Source organism: Oncorhynchus masou, chromosome 6 (assembly GCF_036934945.1).
Source record: "Oncorhynchus masou masou isolate Uvic2021 chromosome 6, UVic_Omas_1.1, whole genome shotgun sequence".
In the NCBI taxonomy this organism is placed as follows: domain Eukaryota; kingdom Metazoa; phylum Chordata; class Actinopteri; order Salmoniformes; family Salmonidae; genus Oncorhynchus; species Oncorhynchus masou.
The window spans coordinates 16457977-16479488 of NC_088217.1; the positions used below are offsets into that span (position 1 = coordinate 16457977).

General features: G+C 51.4%; 1 protein-coding gene across 3 annotated transcripts in view; it reads right to left on the reverse strand.

The window, feature by feature from the left end:
* LOC135541421 (histone deacetylase 7-like) overlaps window positions 1-21512 on the reverse strand; it is a 97488-nt gene that overhangs the window by 16641 nt on the left and 59335 nt on the right. For all 3 annotated transcript variants that reach the window (XM_064967659.1, XM_064967658.1, XM_064967657.1), the window contains 8 exons: window positions 16891-17084; window positions 16337-16525; window positions 5140-5377; window positions 4692-4825; window positions 3602-3722; window positions 2071-2120; window positions 699-806; window positions 367-422 (listed from right to left, as the gene is read on the reverse strand). In XM_064967659.1, coding sequence (XP_064823731.1) covers window positions 367-422; window positions 699-806; window positions 2071-2120; window positions 3602-3722; window positions 4692-4825; window positions 5140-5377; window positions 16337-16525; window positions 16891-17084 — 1090 coding nt within the window. The remainder of the gene's footprint in view (window positions 1-366; window positions 423-698; window positions 807-2070; window positions 2121-3601; window positions 3723-4691; window positions 4826-5139; window positions 5378-16336; window positions 16526-16890; window positions 17085-21512) is intronic.

Consider the following 21512-nt stretch of genomic DNA (forward strand, 5'->3'; position numbering starts at 1 on the left):
ATGTGGTGAGTGTACTAATGCCTTCTATTTAAGAGTGACACACACAAACACACACGCACACACATGCACACACTTAGAGGTGGTGCTATAGGCTGACAGCACAATGTCCTGAAAGCTGGGCATGAATTGAGCAGCGCGGGTAGAAGTAGATTGCTGTTAGCCTTGGGCAAGTAACACACATTCACACACATAACACACACCTGAAAGGTACTTTCGATGTGTAGGGAACCCTTTGAAATTATTTTAGAGACCTCCTGGTTCTCTCTCTGTGTGTGTGTGTGTGTGTGTGTGTGTGTGTGTGTGTGTGTGTGTGTGTGTGTGTGTGTGTGTGTGTGTGTGTGTGTGTGTGTGTGGTGCAGTACTTACAAGGGGGTAGAGTGGGCTGCATGATGTCCAGGGGGCCTCACCACTGCAAAGCCATTCTGTGAGGATGGAATAGAAACTTTAACACTGACTCTGGCTTTCTCTGAATAAATCTTACGATTTCACTTATATTAGTTGAAGACAGGTGACAATGAAAGGTTTTGATATAGCCATATTAAATTCAAATTTCATGTGAAATTCATAAATTCAATAAACCATGAAGAGAAAGGTCTATACAGTATGCTTCAATGTGTATTAATGTATGTTACGGGATTGACAATTCTGATCAGCTGTGTTACGGCTCGGACAGTGGGGGTTGCGATTGGCGATCTCACCTTCAGCTCTCCCTGTGTCACCCTGAGTGCAAGCTCCGTCACACTGCCTGCTGCCAAGCGAGACGCCGTTGATGTGTGCATCTCGTTCCAGATCGTATCATTGTCCACCTGTCAATCACGCAAAACCAAGAAGTTACGTCAGGCGATGGGATAAAAATTATAACCACAGGGAGAAACATGGGCATAATTTACAAGTTCATTGAATGAAAATGGTATGAGTAAAGAGGAAATCACCCATTGGAATAGGGAGGTGACAGGTTGTGACAGGTTGTAGGAAAGATTCCAGTATTGGATTACAAAGTCTACTGTTTATTCCAACCAAATGAAGAGTATCATGACTTATTGGGAGCCAGGGGGAAGGGTTTGGCAAGGGAAACATTTACCCACACTAATCACAACATTGACTTACTGCTGGTGTAAAGGGGGTAGTAAATTATTCCTGTTCTCAGATTCTCTCTCTCTCTCTCTCTCTCTCTCTCTCTCTCTCTCTCTCTCTCTCTCTCTCTCTCTCTCTCTCTCTCTCTCTCTCATGTTTCAAAACTCCACATTTCTGGCGGTTTGGCACAACGGAACAATGAAATCAGAGGAATTTCTTTTATCACCGTCTTGGCCATCTTGTTCCAATCAGTGTGCCTGACGGAAATCCAGACAGATCAGGCGCCTTATCAACACTATACAAAGCCCCTTCCTTCTCCTCTCCTCCTCCTATTCTCCCTCATCTTCTTCCTCATCCACTCATCTCTTCTTCATCTTCTTTTGTGTCTGCAAATATTTTATCCTTCTTTGATACAAACCATCCTCTCGTCCTCCATTTTAATTTTCTCCCTGTTTCTCTCAACTCCTTCCTCCTCCTCTCATCTCCTCTTCGTCTTCTTTAATGTCCGCATTTTCTCCTTCCTTTTTATAACCAGGTAGGCTAGTTGAGAAAAAGTTCTCATTTACAACTGCGACCTTATCAACACCATACAAGCCTACTTCTTCCTACCCCCCCCATTTCTCTTATTCCTCTTCAACTCATCCCTGCCTCATCCTCTTCTTTGGTGTCGATAAAGTTCACCTCTCTCTCTCCCTGACTCTCTCCCTCGTTCTCTCTCTCATCTCTCACCTTTTCTTTGTATTTGATATCTATTTGGCGTTTCGACCAAGTCCCTGCCAACAACAACATCCTCCATAATTTGTAGTCCTATTAGCTTAATTGTGTAATGAGGCATAATCAAGCATGTAATGTTTGCCATTTTGTAATGTGATTAGATAAGTGGAAAGATTTCACAATCTTTGATTGTGCATTACAAGGTCTGTTGAGCTGTGTGCCTGTGTACAGTAAGTGTGTGTGTGTGTTGTGTATGTGTGTGTATACGTTTGAGTAACCCACCCCAACTCCTCCACATCGTAACATCACACGCATCCTTTGAGATAAGATCCCTGCAAGAGAAAGATAAGATAACTTTAACGTGCTTTAATAACACACTTGTATGCCATCTGTAAATACGAATAACATTTTTAATTTAAGAGCTTAGTTGGTTTAGCTATGGAAAAAGATGGGAACCTTCCCGCTAGCCATGATTAGTTGAGATAATGGATGGGCTGGGCATGCCAAGAGATGAGTTCAGATTGGTCTGCCCTGTAGCATGCTTCTGTCTATAACATGAGCTGCTCAGTATGTGTAGATAATCCTTCCTCTCCTGGCTTTTTTGAAAGATATAATGTAGCAAAAGTGTTGCTACTGCTCTAAACAACGTTGCTGCCCTGGATTTAGCAGGCACAATCAACAAAGATCATTGGTAAAAAGTTGTGATGGACTACTTTCTGCACACGGCCAGTGTGAACCGGCGTGACTTGACACAACGGGCCAAACAAGCTGTAGTGACAAACAAAACGGAAAAGACACAGGATGACTTAGTTAGATTGGTTCCAGTCTGCCGTGAAGCATTCATCCATGTATACAGGTAAGAGTCTAGCTACATTTTCAGATATTATAGGTTTCACATTTAGTCAGAAAGTCATTTTCATTGCAAGTTGAAGCTTACTGTTAGCCAACTAGCAAATGTCAGTTTGCCGGCTCGTTAGCTAACGTTCCCATGTACGATCTGTGTAATTGAATCAAGTTGGTTAGTTTTAGCTACCTGCAGATTCATTCTACATCATTTCATGGATGGTGGCTAGCTAATGACAATCTGTTTGTACTGCAGCTATGGGTTGGGATTATGGTTCATTGTTTAGATAGCTAGAGCTAGCTAGCTGCATGTCTAAACAAAACACTCGCCAGATGATTCCACGACCCATCAGGTTAGCCAGATGTGACTGGAGGGTGGTTATAGTATTTCTTGCACATGACCCATCAGTTTAGACCAGTGTGTCTGGGTAAGAATCATCTAATAATTATACAATATTTCGGACACTATTCGGACACTTTCTATTATTGATATTGCTACTATACAAATATGAAAGTAACCATTTCACTGTGCTGTTTACACCTGTATCCTGTGCATGTGACAAATAAAGGACAACATGACCTGCACCAAAGTCAGATTAGGATATAGGCAAAGGACTAGATTAAGTGTATTTTTACCTGGAGTTTTTCCTTATTGTAGGCTACTACTTTTACCACTTTTTGAAGTCTTTGGTTGTTTACTGAGTCTCTACTTTTATCCAAAGTAAAAATCAGCATTTAAAATGTTGCTACATAAGACCGAATTGAGGCGGTCGGTCACAAATGATCCATTTATGTGTATAGGTCCATGTATGTGATTATGAGTGTGCAAAAATACAGATTTTTGGCTATTGCCCAAGTGAGTGTGAGTGTTTGACAATGAAATGCATCAGAGCTGTGTTGGTTTGAGTGTGTGTACTGTATGTGTCAGTGAGTGAAGATGAGTGTGTGCGTGTGTGTGTGTGTGTCACACCAGCCAGCTTGCGGTTGTCCAGTTTGAGACGATGGAGTAGGTTGGTGCCATACAGCAGGACGTGCTTCTCGGAGTGGACAGACTGAAGCTCCTCCAGAGAGGCCTTCCTGCTACGGATACACTACAGCAGCAAACACACACTCTTCATTAAAATGTATCTTTAACACACAGACATACACACATGGATGGACGCACGCACACACACCACTCAACTGACTGTGGTGCACGCACACACACCACTCAACTGACTGTGGTGCACACACACACACACACACACACACACACACACACACACACACACACACACACACACACACACACACACACACACACACACACACACACACACACACACACACACACACACACACACACACACACACACACACAAAATAGACACTCACACAGTTGGCCAGGTTGATGGTAGCTGCAATGTTAGCTTAACTCTATGTGACAGTAGTGATTATAGTAGACGTTAGAAATTGGCCCATCATCTTTGAGCAATGTAGAGTTTACTAAGTGTCAGTTGATCTCTCGTGGACACAAATAGTATCGTAACTTCTGTCAAAAGACTGTGGGATGCGATGACTATCTAACAGTCTAACAGTTCTATCTAACAGTACTGGTGCACAAGGTTTTTCGTCACTGGTTATTTGAACAAATCACGATTTAGCGTGCGCATCTTTCTAAATTCGGAAGGGGAAGGGACATTTGGCCCATAGATTTGCCTGAGTCTTGTAGCGATAGAGGGCTGGAGCTACCGCCCTGCTTCCGCTCCTCGTTTTAGTATCTTTTTTTTCTTCATGCGATGACACAATTAGGTCAGATTCTAGTTCTGGGTTTCCTAGATGAGGTGTCAGTAAACCATCTCAGAGACCGGCACCGGTCCACAGACCAGAAGTTGAGAAGCACCATAATATAACACACAAACACAATATATATACACACACACCTCACACTGGTTCCTGAGGCCACACAATATAACACACAAACACAAACACTATATATATATACACACACACCTCACACTGGTTCCTGAGGCCACACAATATAACACACAAACACAAACACTATATATATACACACACACCTCACACTGGTTCCTGAGGCCACTTTCTTGCAATCTGGACCAGATGCTCTGGATTCTCCCAGCATGCTCTGGGTGTCGGCTGTTGTCGCCACAGGTGCACTGGTGCTTTAGCATCTGAGAGTCATACACCAGACCTACACACACACACACACACACACACACACACACACTCTGTGGTTTAGATACCCATACGAAATAGGTAGAAAGACAGTCAGCCAGACAAGCAGCCAGACAGCCAGACAGCCAGCCAGCCAGACAACCAGTCCGACAGTGAGCCAGTCAGACAGCCAGCCAGCCAGCTAGCCAGATAACCAGCCAGTCAGCGATCCTATTAAATGAAGATATAATATGTAATTCTATAGATGGGACATAGAGCTGAATATATAGTAAACTGACCATGTGATACAACATAAAGCATTGTGTACAGCACTCCCCAAGTCTTTCTCACCAGTGGTGAATCGTAGCTTGGTGGGGGTCTCTGGACCAGTGCTGGCCAGAGACAGCGGGGTGTCTGTGGGCTGCGGAGGAGGGGGAAGAGAGGTGGAGGCAGGGGAGGACTTTGCGCGGCCAAGGGGGCGGTGGGAAGGCCCAAGAACCACAGGCACACCCAGGGGGTCCAGGTAGGTCACCTGTCTGCGCCTTTCTGTCAGGACCTGAAGGTGCCTGGACTGCTCCCAATGGAATGACTGGAGGGGGAGGGAGGGAGGGAGGGAGAGTGGAGAAGATGGGGAAAGAAAAGGGGGGACGAGAGGGAGAGAGAAAGGGAGAGGAATGGAGGGAGAAAGGGAGAGGAATAGAGGAGATAGGGGAGAGGAATAGGGGAGAGGAATGGAGGGAGAAGCAGGGAGAGGAATGGAGGGAGAAGGAGGGAGAGGAATGGAGGGAGAAGCAGGGAGAGGAATGGAGGGAGAAGCAGGGAGAGGAATGGAGAGAGAAGCAGGGAGAGGAATGGAGGGAGAAGCAGGGAGAGGAATGGAGGGAGAAGCAGGGAGAGGAATGGAGGGAGAAAGGGAGAGGAATGGAGAGAGAAGCAGGGAGAGGAATGGAGAGAGAAGCAGGGAGAGGAATGGAGGGAGAAGCAGGGAGAGGAATGGAGGGAGAAGCAGGGAGAGGAATGGAGGGAGAAGCAGGGAGAGGAATAGAGGGAGAAGCAGGGAGAGGAATAGAGGGAGAAGCAGGGAGAGGAATGGAGGGAGAAAGGGAGAGGAATGGAGGGAGAAAGGGAGAGGAATGGAGGGAGAAGCAGGGAGAGGAATGGAGGGAGAGGAATGGAGGGAGAAAGGGAGAGGAATGGAGGGAGAAAGGGAGAGGAATGGAGGGAGAAGGGGAGAGGAATGGAGGGAGAAATGGAGAGATATGGAGAGAGAAGCAGGGCGAGGAATGGAGGGAGAAAGGGAGAGGAATGGAGGAAGAAGCAGGGAGAGGAATGGAGGGAGAGGAATGGAGGGAGAAGCAGGGAGAGGAATGGAGGGAGAAGCAGGGAGAGGAATGGAGGGAGAAGCAGGGAGAGGAATGGAGGGAGAAGGGGAGAAGAATGGAGGGAGAGGAATGGAGGGAGAAAGGGAGAGGAATGGAGGGAGAAGCAGGGAGAGGAATGGAGGGAGAAATGGAGGGAGAAAGGGAGGGAATGGAGGGGGAGAGGAATGGAGGGAGAAAGGGAGAGGAATGGAGGGAGAAGCAGGGAGAGGAATGGAGGGAGAAGCAGGGAGTGGAATGGAGGGAGATCGGGAGAGGAATGGAGAGAGAAAGGGAGAGGAATGGAGGGAGAAAGGGAGAGGAATGGAGGGAGAAGCAGGGAGAGGAATGGAGGGAGAAAGGGAGAGGAATGGAGAGCAGGAGAGAGGAATGGAGGGAGAAAGGGAGAGGAATGGAGAGAGAAGCAGGGAGAGGAATGGAGGGAGAAGAGGAAGAGGAATGGAGGGAGAAGCAGGGAGAGGAATGGAGGGAGAAAGGAGAGGAATGGAGAGAGAAGCAGGGAGGGAATGGAGGGAGAAAGGAGAGGAGAGAGAAGGGGAGAGGAATGGAGGGAGAAAGGGAGAGGAATGGAGGGAGAAGGGGAGGGAGAGGAATGGAGGGAGGAAAGGGAGAGGAATGGAGGGAGAAAGGAGAGGGAATGAGAGAGAATGGAGGGAGGGAATGGAGGAGAAGCAGGGAGAGGAATGGAGGGAGAAGCAGGGAGAGGAATGGAGGGAGAAAGGGAGAGGAATGGAGGGAGAAGCAGGGAGAGGGATGGAGGGAGAAAGGGAGAGGAATGGAGGGAGAAAGGGAGAGGAATGGAGGGAGAAGCAGGGAGAGGAATGGAGGGAGAAAGGGAGAGGAATGGAGGGAGAAGCAGGGAGAGGAATGGAGGGAGGGAGAGCAGGGAGAGGAATGGAGGGAGAAGGAGGAATGGAGGGAGATGGAGGGAGAGGAATGGAGGGAGAAAGGGAGAGGAATGGAGGGAGAAGGAGGGAGGAAGGGAATGGAGGGAGAAAGGGAGAGGAATGGAGGGAGAAAGGGAGAGGAATGGAGGGAGAAGGGGAGAGGAATGGAGGGAGAAAGAAATATGGAGAGGAAAGGAGGGAGAGGAATGGAGGAGAGGAATGGAGGGAGAGGAAGGAGGGAGAAGCAGGAGAGGAATGGAGAGAGAAGCAGGGAGAGGAATGGAGGGAGAATGGAGGGAGAAGGAATGGGAGAGGAATGGAGGGAGAGGGAAGGAATGGAGGGAGAAGCAGGGAGAGGAATGGAGGGAGAAGCAGGGAGAGGAATGGAGGGAGAAAGAAGGAATGGAGAGAGAAGCAGGGAGAGGAATGGAGGGAGAAAGGGAGAGGAATGGAGGGAGAAAGGGGAGAGGAATGGAGGGAGAAGAAGGAATGGAGGGAGAAAGGGAGAGGAATGGAGAGAGAAGGGGAGAGGAATGGAGGGAGAAAGGAATGGAGGGAGAAAGGAATGGAGGGAGAAAGGGAGAGGAATGGAGGGAGAAACAGGGAGAGGAATGGAGGGAGAAGCAGGGAGAGGAATGGAGGGAGAAAGGGAGAGGAATGGAGAGAGAAGGGGAGAGGAATGGAGGGAGAAAGAGAGAGGAATGGAGAGAGAAGCAGGGAGAGGAATGGAGGGAGAAAGGGAGAGGAATGGAGGAAAGAGGAATGGAGGGAGAGGGATGGAGGGAGAGAGGAAGGAATGGAGAGAAGAGGGAGAGGAATGGAGGGAGAAAGGGAGAGGAATGGAGAGAGAAGCAGGGAGGGAATGGAGGAGAAAGGGAGAGGAATGGAGAGAGAAGCAGGGAGAGGAATGGAGGGAGAAAGGGAGAGGAATGGAGGGAGAAGCAGGGAGAGGGATGGGAGGGAATGAAGAAGGGAGAGGAATGGAGGGAGAAAGGGAGAGGAATGGAGAGAGAAGCAGGGAGAGGAATGGAGGGAGAGGAATGGAGGGAGAGGAGAGGAATGGAGGGAGAAGCAGGGAGAGGAATGGAGGGAGAAGCAGGGAGAGGAATGGAGGGAGAAAGGGAGAGGAATGGAGGGAGAAGCAGGGAGAGGAATGGAGAGAGAAAGGGAGAGGAATGGAGGGAGAAGGGGAGAGGAATGGAGGGAGAAAGGGAGAGGAATGGAGAGAGAAAGGGAGAGGAATGGAGGGAGAAGGGAGGGAGAGGGAATGGAGGGAGAGGAATGGAGGGATGGAGGAGAAAGGGAGAGGAATGGAGGGAGAAAGGGAGAGGAATGGAGGGAGAAGCAAGAGGAATGGAGGGAGAAAGGGAGAGGAATGGAGGGAGAAAGGGAGAGGAATGGAGGGAGAAAGGGAGAGGAATGGAGGGAGAAGGGAGAGGAATGGAGGGAGAGGAATGGAGGGAGAAAGGGAAGGAATGGAGAGAGAAGCAGGGAGAGGAATGGAGGGAGAAAGGGAGAGGAATGGAGGGAGAAGGGGAGAGGAATGGAGGGAGAGGAATGGAGGGAGAAAGGGAGAGGAATGGAGAGAGAAGCAGGGAGAGGAATGGAGGGAGAAAGGGAGAGGAATGGAGGGAGAAGCAGGAGAGGAATGGAGGGAGAGGGAGAGGAATGGAGGGAGAAAATGGGGGAGAGGAATGGAGGGAGAAGGGGAGAGGAATGGAGGGATGGAGGGAGAAAGGGAGAGGAATGGAGGGAGAAGCAGGGAGAGGAATGGAGGGAGAAAGGGAGAGGAATGGAGGGAGAGGAATGGAGGGAGAAAGGGAGAGGAATGGAGGGAGAAGCAGGGAGAGGAATGGAGGGAGAAAGGGAGAGGAATGGAGGAGAAGCAGGGAGAGGAATGGAGGGAGAGAAGGGAGAGGGAGAGGAATGGAGAGAAGCAGGGAGGAATGGAGGGAGAAAGGGAGAGGAATGGAGAGGGAGAGAAGGGGAGAGGAATGGAGGGAGAAAGGGAGAGGAATGGAGGGAGAAAAGAAAGGAGAGGAATGGAGGGAGAAGGGAGGGAGAAGGGAGAGGAATGGAGGGAGAAAGGGAGAGGAATGGAGAGAGAAGCAGGGAGAGGAATGGAGGGAGAAAGGGAGAGGAATGGAGAGAGAAAGGGAGAGGAATGGAGGGAGAAAGGGAGAGGAATGGAGGGAGAAAGGGAGAGGAATGGAGAGAGAAAGGGAGAGGAATGGAGGGAGAAAGGGAGAGGAATGGAGGGAGAAAGGGAGGGAGAGGAATGGAGGGAGAATGGAGGGAGAGGAATGGAGGGAGAAAGGGAGAGGAATGGAGAGAGAAAGGGAGAGGAATGGAGGGAGAAGCAGGGAGAGGAATGGAGGGAGAAAGGGGAGAGGAATGGAGGGAGAAGAAGGGAGAGGAATGGAGGGAGAAGCAGGGAGAGGAATGGAGGGAGAAAGGGAGAGGAATGGAGGGAGAAGGGGAGAGGAATGGAGGGAGAAAGGGAGAGGAATGGAGGAGAAGCAGGGAGAGGAATGGAGGGAGAAAGGGAGAGGAATGGAGGGAGAAACAGGGAGAGGAATGGAGGGAGAAAGGGAGAGGAATGGAGAGAAAGGGAGAGGAATGGAGGGAGAAAGGGAGAGGAATGGAGGGAGAAAGAGGGAGAGGAATGGAGGGAGAAAGGGAGAGGAATGGAGGGAGAAGGGGAGAGGAATGGGGAGGGAGAGGAATGGAGGGAGAAAGGAGAGGAATGGAGGGAGAAGGGGAGAGGAATGGAGGGAGAAGCAGGGAGAGGAATGGAGGGAGAAGGGGAGAGGAATGGAGGGAGAAAGGGAGAGGAATGGAGGGAGAAGGGGAGGGGAGAGGAATGGAGGGAGAAGCAGGGAGAGGAATGGAGGGAGAAAGGGAGAGGAATGGAGGGAGAAAGGGAGAGGAATGGAGGGAGAAGGGGAGGGAATGGAGGGAGAGGAATGGAGGGAGAAAGGGAGAGGAATGGAGGGAGAAAGGGAGAGGAATGGAGAGAGAAGCAGGGAGAGGAATGGAGGGAGAAAGGGAGAGGAATGGAGAGAGAAGGGGAAGGAGGGAGAAGCAGGGAGAGGAATGGAGGGAGAAAGGGAGAGGAATGGAGAGAGAAGCAGGGAGAGGAATGGAGAGAGAAAGGGAGAGGAATGGAGGGAGAAGAGGGAGAGGAATTTTAGGGAGAGGAATGGAGGGAGAAAGGGAGAGGAATGGAGGGAGAAAGGGAGAGGAATGGAGGGAGAAAGGGAGAGGAATGGAGGGAGAAGCAGGGAGAGGAATGGAGGGAGAAGCAGGGAGAGGAATGGAGGGAGAAGCAGGGAGAGGAATGGGGAGAAAGAGAAAGGGAGAGGGGAATGGAGGGAGAAAGGGAGAGGAATGGAGGGAGAAAGGGAGAGGAATGGAGGGAGAAAGGGAGAGGAATGGAGGGAGAAAGGGAGAGGAATGGAGGGAGAAGCAGGGAGAGGAATGGAGGGAGAAAGGGAGAGGAATGGAGAGAGAAGCAGGGAGAGGAATGGAGGGAGAAAGGGAGAGGAATGGAGAGAGAAGCAGGGAGGGGAATGGAGAGAGAAAGGGAGAGGAATGGAGAGAGAAGCAGGGAGAGATGAATGGAGGGAAAGGGAGAGGGGAATGGGGGGAGAAAGGGAGAGGGATGGAGGGAGAAGCAGGGAGAGGAATGGAGGGAGAAGCAGGGAGAGGAATGGAGGGAGAAGCAGGGAGAGGAATAGAGGGAGAAAGGGAGAGGAATGGAGAGAGAAAGGGAGAGGAATGGAGGGAGAAAGGGAGAGGAATGGAGGGAGAAAGGGAGAGGAATGGAGGGAGAAAGGGAGAGGAATGGAGGGAGAAAGGGAGAGGAATGGAGGGAGAAGCAGTAGAGGAATGGAGGGAGAAAGGGAGAGGAATGGAGAGAGAAGCAGGGAGGGGAATGGAGAGAGAAAGGGAGAGGAATGGAGGGAGAAGCAGGGAGAGGAATGGAGGGAGAAAGGGAGAGGAATGGAGAGAGAAGGGGAGTGGAATGGAGGGAGAAAGGGAGAGGAATGGAGAGAGAAGGGGAGTGGAATGGAGGGAGAAAGGGAGAGGAATGGAGAGAGAAGCAGGGAGAGGAATGGAGGGAGAGGAATGGAGGGAGAAAGGGAGAGGAATGGAGGGAGAAGCAGGGAGAGGAATGGAGGGAGAAGCAGGGAGAGGAATGGAGGGAGAAAGGGAGAGGAATGGAGAGAGAAGCAGGGAGGGGAATGGAGAGAGAAAGGGAGAGGAATGGAGGGAGAAGCAGGGAGAGGAATGGAGGAGAAAGGAGGGAGAGAGAGGCAGGGAGGAATGGAGGGAGAAAGGGAGAGGAATGGAGGGAGAAGCAGGGAGAGGAATGGAGGGAGAAAGGGAGAGGAATGGAGGGAGAAAGGGAGAGGAATGGAGGGAGAAGGGGAGAGGAATGGAGGGAGAAAGGGAGAGGAATGGAGGGAGAAAGGGAGAGGAATGGAGGGAGAAGGGGAGAGGAATGGAGGGAGAAAGGGAGAGGAATGGAGGGAGAAGCAGGGAGAGGAATGGAGGGAGAAGGGGAGAGGAATGGAGGGAGAAGCAGGGAGAGGAATGGAGGGAGAAGGGGAGAGGAATGGAGGGAGAAAGGGAGAGGAATGGAGGGAGAAGGGGAGAGGAATGGAGGGAGAAAGGGAGAAGAATGGAGGGAGAAGCAGGGAGAGGAATGGAGGGAGAAAGGGAGAGGAATGGAGGGAGAAAGGGAGAGGAATGGAGGGAGAAGGGGAGAGGAATGGAGGGAGAGGAATGGAGGGAGAAAGGGAGAGGAATGGAGGGAGAAAGGGAGAGGAATGGAGAGAGAAGCAGGGAGAGGAATGGAGGGAGAAAGGGAGAGGAATGGAGAGAGAAGGGGAGTGGAATGGAGGGAGAAGCAGGGAGAGGAATGGAGGGAGAAAGGGAGAGGAATGGAGAGAGAAGCAGGGAGGGGAATGGAGAGAGAAAGGGAGAGGAATGGAGGGAGAAGCAGGGAGAGGAATTTTAGGGAGAGGAATGGAGGGAGAAAGGGAGAGGAATTGAGGGAGAAAGGGAGAGGAATGGAGGGAGAAGCAGGGAGAGGAATGGAGGGAGAAGCAGGGAGAGGAATGGAGAGAGAAGCAGGGAGAGGAATGGAGGGAGAAGCAGGGAGAGGAATGGAGTGAGATAGGGAGAGGAATGGAGGGAGAAAGGGAGAGGAATGGAGGGAGAAAGGAAGGAATGGAGGGAGAAAGGGAGAGGAATGGAGGGAGAAAGGGAGAGGAATGGAGGGAGAAAGGGAGAGGAATGGAGGGAGAAAGGGAGAGGAATGGAGGGAGAAGCAGGGAGAGGAATGGAGGGAGAAAGGGAGAGGAATGGAGAGAGAAGCAGGGAGGGGAATGGAGAGAGAAAGGGAGAGGAATGGAGGGAGAAGCAGGGAGAGGAATTTTAGGGAGAGGAATGGAGGGAGAAAGGGAGAGGAATGGAGGGAGAAAGGGAGAGGAATGGAGGGAGAAGCAGGGAGAGGAATGGAGGGAGAAGCAGGGAGAGGAATGGAGGGAGAAGCAGGGAGAGGAATAGAGGGAGAAAGGGAGAGGAATGGAGAGAGAAAGGGAGAGGAATGGAGGGAGAAAGGGAGAGGAATGGAGGGAGAAAGGGAGAGGAATGGAGGGAGAAAGGGAGAGGAATGGAGGGAGAAGCAGTAGAGGAATGGAGGGAGAAAGGGAGAGGAATGGAGAGAGAAGCAGGGAGAATGGAGAGAGAAAGGGAGAGGAATGGAGGGAGAAGCAGGGAGAGGAATGGAGGGAGAAAGGGAGAGGAATGGAGAGAGAAGGGGAGTGGAATGGAGGGAGAAAGGGAGAGGAATGGAGAGAGAAGGGGAGTGGAATGGAGGGAGAAAGGGAGAGGAATGGAGAGAGAAGCAGGGAGAGGAATGGAGGGAGAGGAATGGAGGGAGAAAGGGAGAGGAATGGAGGGAGAACCAGGGAGAGGAATGGAGGGAGAAGCAGGGAGAGGAATGGAGGGAGAAAGGGAGAGGAATGGAGAGAGAAGCAGGGAGGGGAATGGAGAGAGAAAGGGAGAGGAATGGAGGGAGAAGAGGAATTTTAGGGAGAGGAATGGAGGGAGAATGGAGAGGAATTGAGAGAAAGGGAGAGGAATGGAGGGAGAAGCAGGGAGAGGAATGGAGGGAGAAGCAGGGAGAGGAATGGAGAGAGAAGCAGGGAGAGGAATGGAGGGAGAAGCAGGGAGAGGAATAGGGGAGAAAGGGAGAGGAATGGAGAGAGAAAGGGAGAGGAATGGAGGGAGAAGCAGGGAGAGGAATGGAGGGAGAAAGGGAGAGGAATGGAGAGAGAAGCAGGGAGAGGAATGGAGAGAGAAAGGGAGAGGAATGGAGGGAGAAGCAGGGAGAGGAATGGAGGGAGAAAGGGAGAGGAATGGAGAGAGAAGCAGGGAGAGGAATGGAGGGAGAAGCAGGGAGAGGAATGGAGAGAGAAAGGGAGAGGAATGGAGGGAGAAGCAGGGAGAGGAATGGAGAGGAATGAGAAAGGGAGAGGAATGGAGGGAGAAAGGGAGAGGAATGGAGGGAGAAGCAGGGAGAGGAATGGAGGGAGAAGCAGGGAGAGGAATGGAGAGAGAAGCAGGGAGAGGAATGGAGGGAGAAGCAGGGAGGGAATGGAGAAAGGGAGAGGAATGGAGAGAGAAAGGGAGAGGAATGGAGGGAGAAGCAGGGAGAGGAATGGAGGGAGAAAGGGAGAGGAATGGAGAGAGAAGCAGGGAGAGGAATGGAGGGAGAAAGGGAGAGGAATGGAGGGAGAAGCAGGGAGAGGAATGGAGGGAGAAAGGGAGAGGAATGGAGAGAGAAGCAGGGAGAGGAATGGAGGGAGAAAGGGAGAGGAATGGAGAGAGAAGGGGAGTGGAATGGAGGGAGAGGAATGGAGGGAGAAAGGGAGAGGAATGGAGGGAGATGCAGGGAGAGGATGGAGGGAGAAAGGGAGAGGAATGGAGAGAGAAGCAGGGAGGGGAATGGAGAGAGAAAGGGAGAGGAATGGAGGGAGAAGCAGGGAGAGGAATTTTAGGGAGAGGAATGGAGGGAGAAGCAGGGAGAGGAATGGAGGGAGAAGCAGGGAGAGGAATGGAGAGAGAAGCAGGGAGAGGAATGGAGGGAGAAGCAGGGAGAGGAATGGAGGGAGAAAGGGAGAGGAATGGAGAGAGAAAGGGAGAGGAATGGAGGGAGAAAGGGAGAGGAATGGAGGGAGAAAGGGAGAGGAATGGAGGGAGAAGCAGGGAGAGGAATGGAGGGAGAAAGGGAGAGGAATGGAGAGAGAAGCAGGGAGAGGAATGGAGAGAGAAAGGGAGAGGAATGGAGGGAGAAGCAGGGAGAGGAATTTTAGGGAGAGGAATGGAGGGAGAAAGGGAGAGGAATGGAGGGAGAAAGGGAGAGGAATGGAGGGAGAAGCAGGGAGAGGAATGGAGGGAGAAGCATGGAGAGGAATGGAGGGAGAAGCAGGGAGAGGAATGGAGGGAGAAGCAGGGAGAGGAATGGAGGGAGAAAGGGAGAGGAATGGAGGGAGAAGCAGGGAGAGGAATGGAGGGAGAAAGGGAGAGGAATGGAGGGAGAAAGGGAGAGGAATGGAGGGAGAAGCAGGGAGAGGAATGGAGGGAGAAAGGGAGAGGAATGGAGAGAAAGGGGAGGGGAATGGAGAGAGAAAGGGAGGAATGGAGGGAGAAGCAGGGAGAGGAATTTTAGGAGAGGAATGGAGGGAGAAAGGGAGAGGAATGGAGGGAGAAAGGGAGAGGAATGGAGGGAGAAAGGGAGAGGAATGGAGGGAGAAGCAGGGAGAGGAATGGAGGGAGAAGCAGGGAGAGGAATGGAGGGAGAAGCAGGGAGAGGAATGGAGGGAGAAGCAGGGAGAGGAATGGAGGGAGAAAGGGAGAGGAATGGAGGGAGAAAGGGAGAGGAATGGAGGGAGAAGGGGAGAGGAATGGAGGGAGAAATTGAGAGGAATGGAGAGAGAAGCAGGGAGAGGAATGGAGGGAGAAGCAGGGAGAGGAATAGAGGGAGAAAGGGAGAGGAATGGAGGGAGAAAGGGAGAGGAATGGAGGGAGAAAGGGAGAGGAATGGAGGGAGAAGGGGAGAGGAATGGAGGGAGAAATTGAGAGGAATGGAGAGAGAAGCAGGGAGAGGAATGGAGGGAGAAGCAGGGAGAGGAATAGAGGGAGAAAGGGAGAGGAATGGAGAGAGAAAGGGAGAGGAATGGAGAGAGAAAGGGAGAGGAATGGAGGGAGAAGGGGAGAGGAATGGAGGGAGAAAGGGAGAGGAATGGAGGGAGAAAGGGAGAGGAATGGAGGGAGAAAGGGAGAGGAATGGAGGGAGAAAGGGAGAGGAATGGAGGGAGAGGAATAGAGGGAGAAAGGGAGAAGAATGGAGGGAGAAAGGGAGAGGAATGGAGGGAGAGGAATGGAGGGAGAAAGGGAGAGGAATAGAGGGAGAGGAATAGAGGGAGAAAGGGAGAAGAATGGAGGGAGAAAGGGAGAGGAATGGAGGGAGAAAGGGAGAGGAATGGAGGGAGAAAGGGAGAGGAATGGAGGGAGAGGAATAGAGGGAGAAAGGGAGAAGAATGGAGGGAGAAAGGGAGAGGAATGGAGGGAGAGGAATGGAGGGAGAAAGGGAGAGGAATAGAGGGAGAAAGGGAGAGGAATGGAGGGAGAAAGGGAGAAGAATGGAGGGAGAAAGGGAGAGGAATGGAGGGAGAGGAATAGAGGGAGAAAGGGAGAGGAATGGGAGAACAGAGAGAGAGAGAGAGAAAAAAGACGAGTATTATTATTTTGTTTGGTTATTTGTTTACCCATTACTTTAGCAATGACATAAAACAAGCAACTAAGAGCTGAGCTATTGAGCTGTGATTCTATGTTGCCCTCTATTGGTGAGCCAAACAGTTGGTCTGAACTGAAGCTGTTGTTGGGAGTGGGACTAATTGAATAATTTTCCGTATGGCCGAGGTAGCGCTTCAGGTGTGTTGTAAGTGTGTGTGCGTCCGCATGCATGCATATCAGAGGAGGCTGGTGGGTGGAGCTATAGGAGGATGGGCTCAATGTAATGGCGGAATGGACTAAATGGAACATAGTCAAACGTGGTTTCCATATCTTTGATACCGTTCAATTCATTCCATTACAGCCATTACAACGAGCCTGTCCTCCTATAGCTCCTCTGATGCATGTGTGTGTGTGTGTGTGTGTGTGTGTGCGTGCGTGCGTGCATGTGTGCATACATGTGAGATCGTGTACCTGATTCACCAGAGGTGTGTATTTCCTGATATGTTCCCCATGGCTGTCTTGTGAGGATGTATACTCTGTGTCCCACATTGACTCAGAGCTGCTGGCTCCACTCCGTCTACTTCTCTGGTATCCATCCTCCTCCCCTAACCCGATCTCCTCTGGGTCCATGTCCTCCGAGGAGATCTGTGTGAGATGAGGCTTCTCACAGGATCAAAGGTCATCATGCGTTAGTCTTCACTCTTCTTCATGTCTCACTAGTACTATGTATGTAGATATATATATGTATTGTACTGTGTGTGTGTGTGTGTGTGTGTGTGTGTGTGTGTGTGTGTGTGTGTGTGTGTGTGTGTGTGTGTGTGTGTGTGTGTGTGTGTGTGTGTGTGTGTGTGTGTGTGTGTGTGTGTGTGTGTGTGTGTGTGTGTGTGTGTGTGTGTGTGTGTGTGTGTGTGTGTGTGTGTGTGTGTGTGTGTGTGTGTGTGTATGTGTATGTGTGTGTGCACATGAGCATGTTGCTCGACAATTCCCAAGCTGTGTGAGTGTGTCCAATCTGTGCTTCTTCTCACCTGGTCCAGGTGTGTGTTTTGTTTGAGTCTCTCCAGCAGCAGATTGTGGTTCTGCTGCAGTAGCTGGTGCTGCTGGTGAGAGGGCAGTGGGGGCTCAGACCGGGTCCGACCCAGGGGCCTGTGGCGGCCCAAGGTGGCCAGGCCTTCCAGTCTGGAGGAGGGGTACTGGATAAGGCCTGGGTTCAGACCTCGCACTGGAGGAAGAGAGAGGTGGGGAGAAAGAAAGTGAAAGGGAAGAGAGAGGGATAGAGGGAGGGAGAGCAAGAGAGAAGAGGAGAGAAATGGGGGGAGAGAGAGAGAGAGAGAGACATCAGGATCATCATGTTTGACAAAAACATTAAGAAAATGACTAGAGGAAGTAGACTGTTGTGGGAATGTTTTTATTTTATTTATCTAGGCAAGTCAGTTAAGAACAAATTCTTATTTAAAATGACAGCTGCTCGGGGAACAGTGGGTTAACTGCCTTGTACACCCGCATTGCTTGCTGTTTGGGGATTTATGCTGGGTTTCTGTACAGCACTTTGTGACTGTTATGAACTTGAGTGAAGACCCAAAAGCGGTTTTAACAGAAAACAGAGTTCTTTAATGAAAAAACAGGAATGGCATAAATCCTCTTCCAACGTTGTCAGCGGAACAAAAAGAACGTTAGTATAGTGCAGGTGGCACCTGCCAGGCAGACTCCGACAGGACAGGACAAGGTGGAAGCAAACGAGACGACAGCTTGCTTCTGGCATCAAAAAACACAAACAAGAATCAGACACTGAAAGTAGCAGGAACAGAGAGAGAAATAGAGACCTAATCAGAGGGGGAAGAGAGAACAGGTGGGGAAAGAGAGAATGAGCTAGTTAGGGGAAATGTAGAACAGCTGAAGAATGAGAGACAGAGAAGGTAACCTAAAAAGACCAGCAGAGAGAGAGTGAAGAGAAAGGACAGGAACAGACATAACAAGACATGACAGTACCCCCCCCACTCACCGAGCGCCTCCTGGCGCACTCGAGGAGGAAACCTGGCGGCAACGGAGGAAATCATCGATCAGCGAACGGTCCAGCACGTCCCGAGAGGGAACCCAACTCCTCTCCTCAGGACCGTACCCTCCCAATCCACTAGGTACTGATGACCACGGCCCCGAGGGCGCATGTCCAAAATCTTACGAACCCTGTAGATGGGTGCGCCCTCGACAAGGATGGGGGGGAGGGACGAGCGGGGGCGCGAAGAACGGGCTTAACACAGGAGACATGGAAGACCGGGTGAACGCGACGAAGATAGCGCGGGAGAAGAAGTGCACTGCGACAGGATTAATGACCTGGGAAATACGGAACGGACCAATGAACCGCGGGGCCAACTTGCGAGAAGCTGTCTTAAGGGGAAGGTTCTGAGTGGAGAGCCATACTCTCTGACCGCAACAATATCTAGGACTCTTGGTCCTACGCTATTAGCGGCCCTCACAGTCTGCGCCCTATTACGGCAAAGTGCCGACCTGACCCCCTTCCAGGTGCGCTCGCAACGCTGGACAAAAGCCTGAGCGGAGGGAACGCAGGACTCGGCGAGCTGAGATGAGAACAGCGGAGGCTGGTACCCGAGGCTACACTGAAAAGGGGATAGACCGGTAGCAGACGAGGGAAGCGAGTTGTGGGCGTACTCTGCCCAGGGGAGCTGTTCTGACCAAGACGCAGGGTTACGAAAAGAAAGACTGCGTAAAATGCGACCAACAGTCTGATTGGCCCGTCGGCTGACCGTTAGACTGGGGATGAAAGCCGGACGAGAGACTGACGGAAGCCCCAATCAAACGGCAAAACTCCCTCCAAAATTGAGACGTGAACTGCGGGCCTCTGTCGGAAACGACGTCAGACGGAAGGCCATGAATTCGGAAAACATTCTCGATAATGATCTGAGCCGTCTCCTTAGCAGAAGGGAGCTTATCGAGAGGAATGAAATGAGCCGCCTTAGAGAATCTATCGACAACCGTAAGAATAACTGTCTTCCCGCTGATGAAGGCAGTCCGGTGATAAAATCTAAAGCGATGTGAGACCACGGTCGAGAGGGAATGGGAAGCGGTCTGAGACGGCCGGCAGGAGGAGAGTTCCCAGATTTAGTCTGCGCGCAGACCGAACAAGCGGCGACAAATCGACGCGCGTCACGTTCCCGAGTGGGCCACCAGAAACGCTGGCGAATGGAAGCGAGCGTACCCCGAACGCCGGGGTGGCCGGCTAACTTGGCAGAGTGGGCCCACTGAAGAACGGCCGGACGAGTAGGAACGGGAACGAACAGAAGGTTCTTAGGACAAGCTCGCGGCGACGGAGTGTGAGCGAATGCTTGCTTTACCTGCCTCTCAATTCCCCAGACAGTCAACCCGACAACACGCCCGTCAGGAGAATCCCCTCGGGGTCGGTGGAGACCTCAGAAGAACTGAAGAGACGAGATAAAGCATCAGGCTTGGTGTTTTTTGAGCCCGGACGATAAGAAATAACAAACTCATAACGAGCGAAAAACAAAGCCCAACGAGCCTGACGCGCATTAAGTCGTTTGGCTGAACGGATGTACTCAAGGTTCCTATGGTCAGTCCAAACGACAAAAGGAACGGTCGCCCCCTCCAACCACTGTCGCCATTCGCCTAGGGCTAAGCGGATGGCGAGCAGTTAAGGATTACCAACATCATAGTTACGTTCTGACGGCGATAAGCGATGAGAGAAAACGCGCAAGGATGGACCTTGCCGTCAGAGAGAGCGCTGAGAAAGAATGGCTCCCACGCCCACCTCTGACGCGTCAACCTCAACAACAAACTGGCTAGAGATGTCAGGTGTAACAAGAATAGGAGCGGATGTAAAACGATTCTTAAGAAGATCAAAAGCTCCCTGGGCGGAAACGACCACTTAAAGCACGTCTTAACAGAAGTAAGGGCTGTGAGGGGAGCTGCCACCTGACCGAAATTACGGATGAAACGACGATAGAAATTAGCGAAGCCCAGAAAGCGCTGCAGCTCGACGCGTGACTTAGGAACGGGCCAATCAATGACAGCCTGAACCTTAGCGGGATCCATCTTAATGCCCTCAGCGGAAATAACGGAACCGAGAAAAGGGACAGAGGCGGCATGAAAAATGCACTTCTCAGCCTTCACATAAAGACAGTTCTCCAAAAGGCGCTGGAGGACGCGTCGCACGTGCTGAACATGAATCGAGAGAGACGGAGAAAAATCAGGATATCGTCCATGTAAACGAAAACAAAAATGTTCAGCATGTCTCTCAGGACGTCGTTAACTAGTGCCTGAAAGACAGCTGGAGCGTTAACGAGGCCGAAAGGAAGAACCCGGTATTCAAAGTGCCCTAACGGAGTGTTAAACGCCGTCTTCCACTCGTCCCCCTCCCTGATGCGCACGAGATGGTAGGCGTTACGACCAATTTGGTGAAAAACCTGGCTCCCTGCAGGATCTCGAAGGCTGAAGACATAAGAGGAAGCGGATAACGATTCTTAACTGTTATGTCATTCAGCCCTCGATAATCCACGCATGGGCGCAGGGACCCGTCCTTCTTCTGAACAAAAAAAAAAAACCCCGCTCCGGCGGGAGAGGAGGAGGAGACAATGGTACCGGCGTTGAGCGAAACCGACAAATAATCCTCGAGAGCCTTACGTTCGGGAGCCGACAGAGAGTATAATCTACCCCGGGGGAGTAGTTCCCGGAAGGAGATCAATACTACAGTCATACGACCGGTGTGGAGGGAGAGAAGTGGCCTTGGAACGACTGAACACCGTGCGCAGATCGTGATACTCCTCCGGAACCCCTGTCAAATCGCCAGGCTCCTCCTGTGAAGTAGAGACAGAGGAAACAGGAGGGATAGCAGACATTAAACAGGTTACATGACAAGAAACATTCCAGGATAGGATAGTATTACTAGACCAATTAATAGAAGGGTTATGGCGCACTAGCCAGGGATGACCCAAAACAACAGGTGTAAAAGGTGAACGAAAAATTAAAAGAAATGGTTTCGCTTTGATTACCAGAGACAGTGAGGGTTAAAGGCAGCGTCTCACGCTGAATCTTGGGGAGAGAACTACCATCTAAAGCGAACAAGGCCGTGGGCTCCCTAACTGTCTGAGAGGAATGTCATGTTCCCGAGCCCAGGTCTCGTCCATAAAACAGCCCTCCGCCCCAGAGTCTATCAAGGCACTGCAGGAAGCAGATGAACCGGGCCAGCGGAGATGGACCGGAAAAGTAGTGCGTGATCCAGAAGGAGAGGCCTGAGTAGTTGCGCTCACCAGTAGCCCTCCTCTTACTGATGAGCTCTGGCTTTTACTGGACATGAGGTGACAAAATGACCAGCGGAGCCGCAGTAGAGACAGAGGCGATTGGTGATTCTCCGTTCCTTCTCCTTGGCCGAGATGCGGATACCCCCAGCTGCATAGGCTCAGCATCCGAGCCGGCGGAGGAGGGTGGCAGTGATGCGGCAGGTGGCAGTGATGTGGAGAGGGGAGCAGCGGAGAACGCGAGCTCCTTTCCACGAGCTCGGCGACGAAGATCAAACCGTCGCTCTATGCGAATAGCGAGAGCTATTAAGGAGTCCAGACTGGAAGGAACCTCCCGGGAGAGGATCTCATCCTTAACCTCGACGAGGAGACCCTCCAGAAAA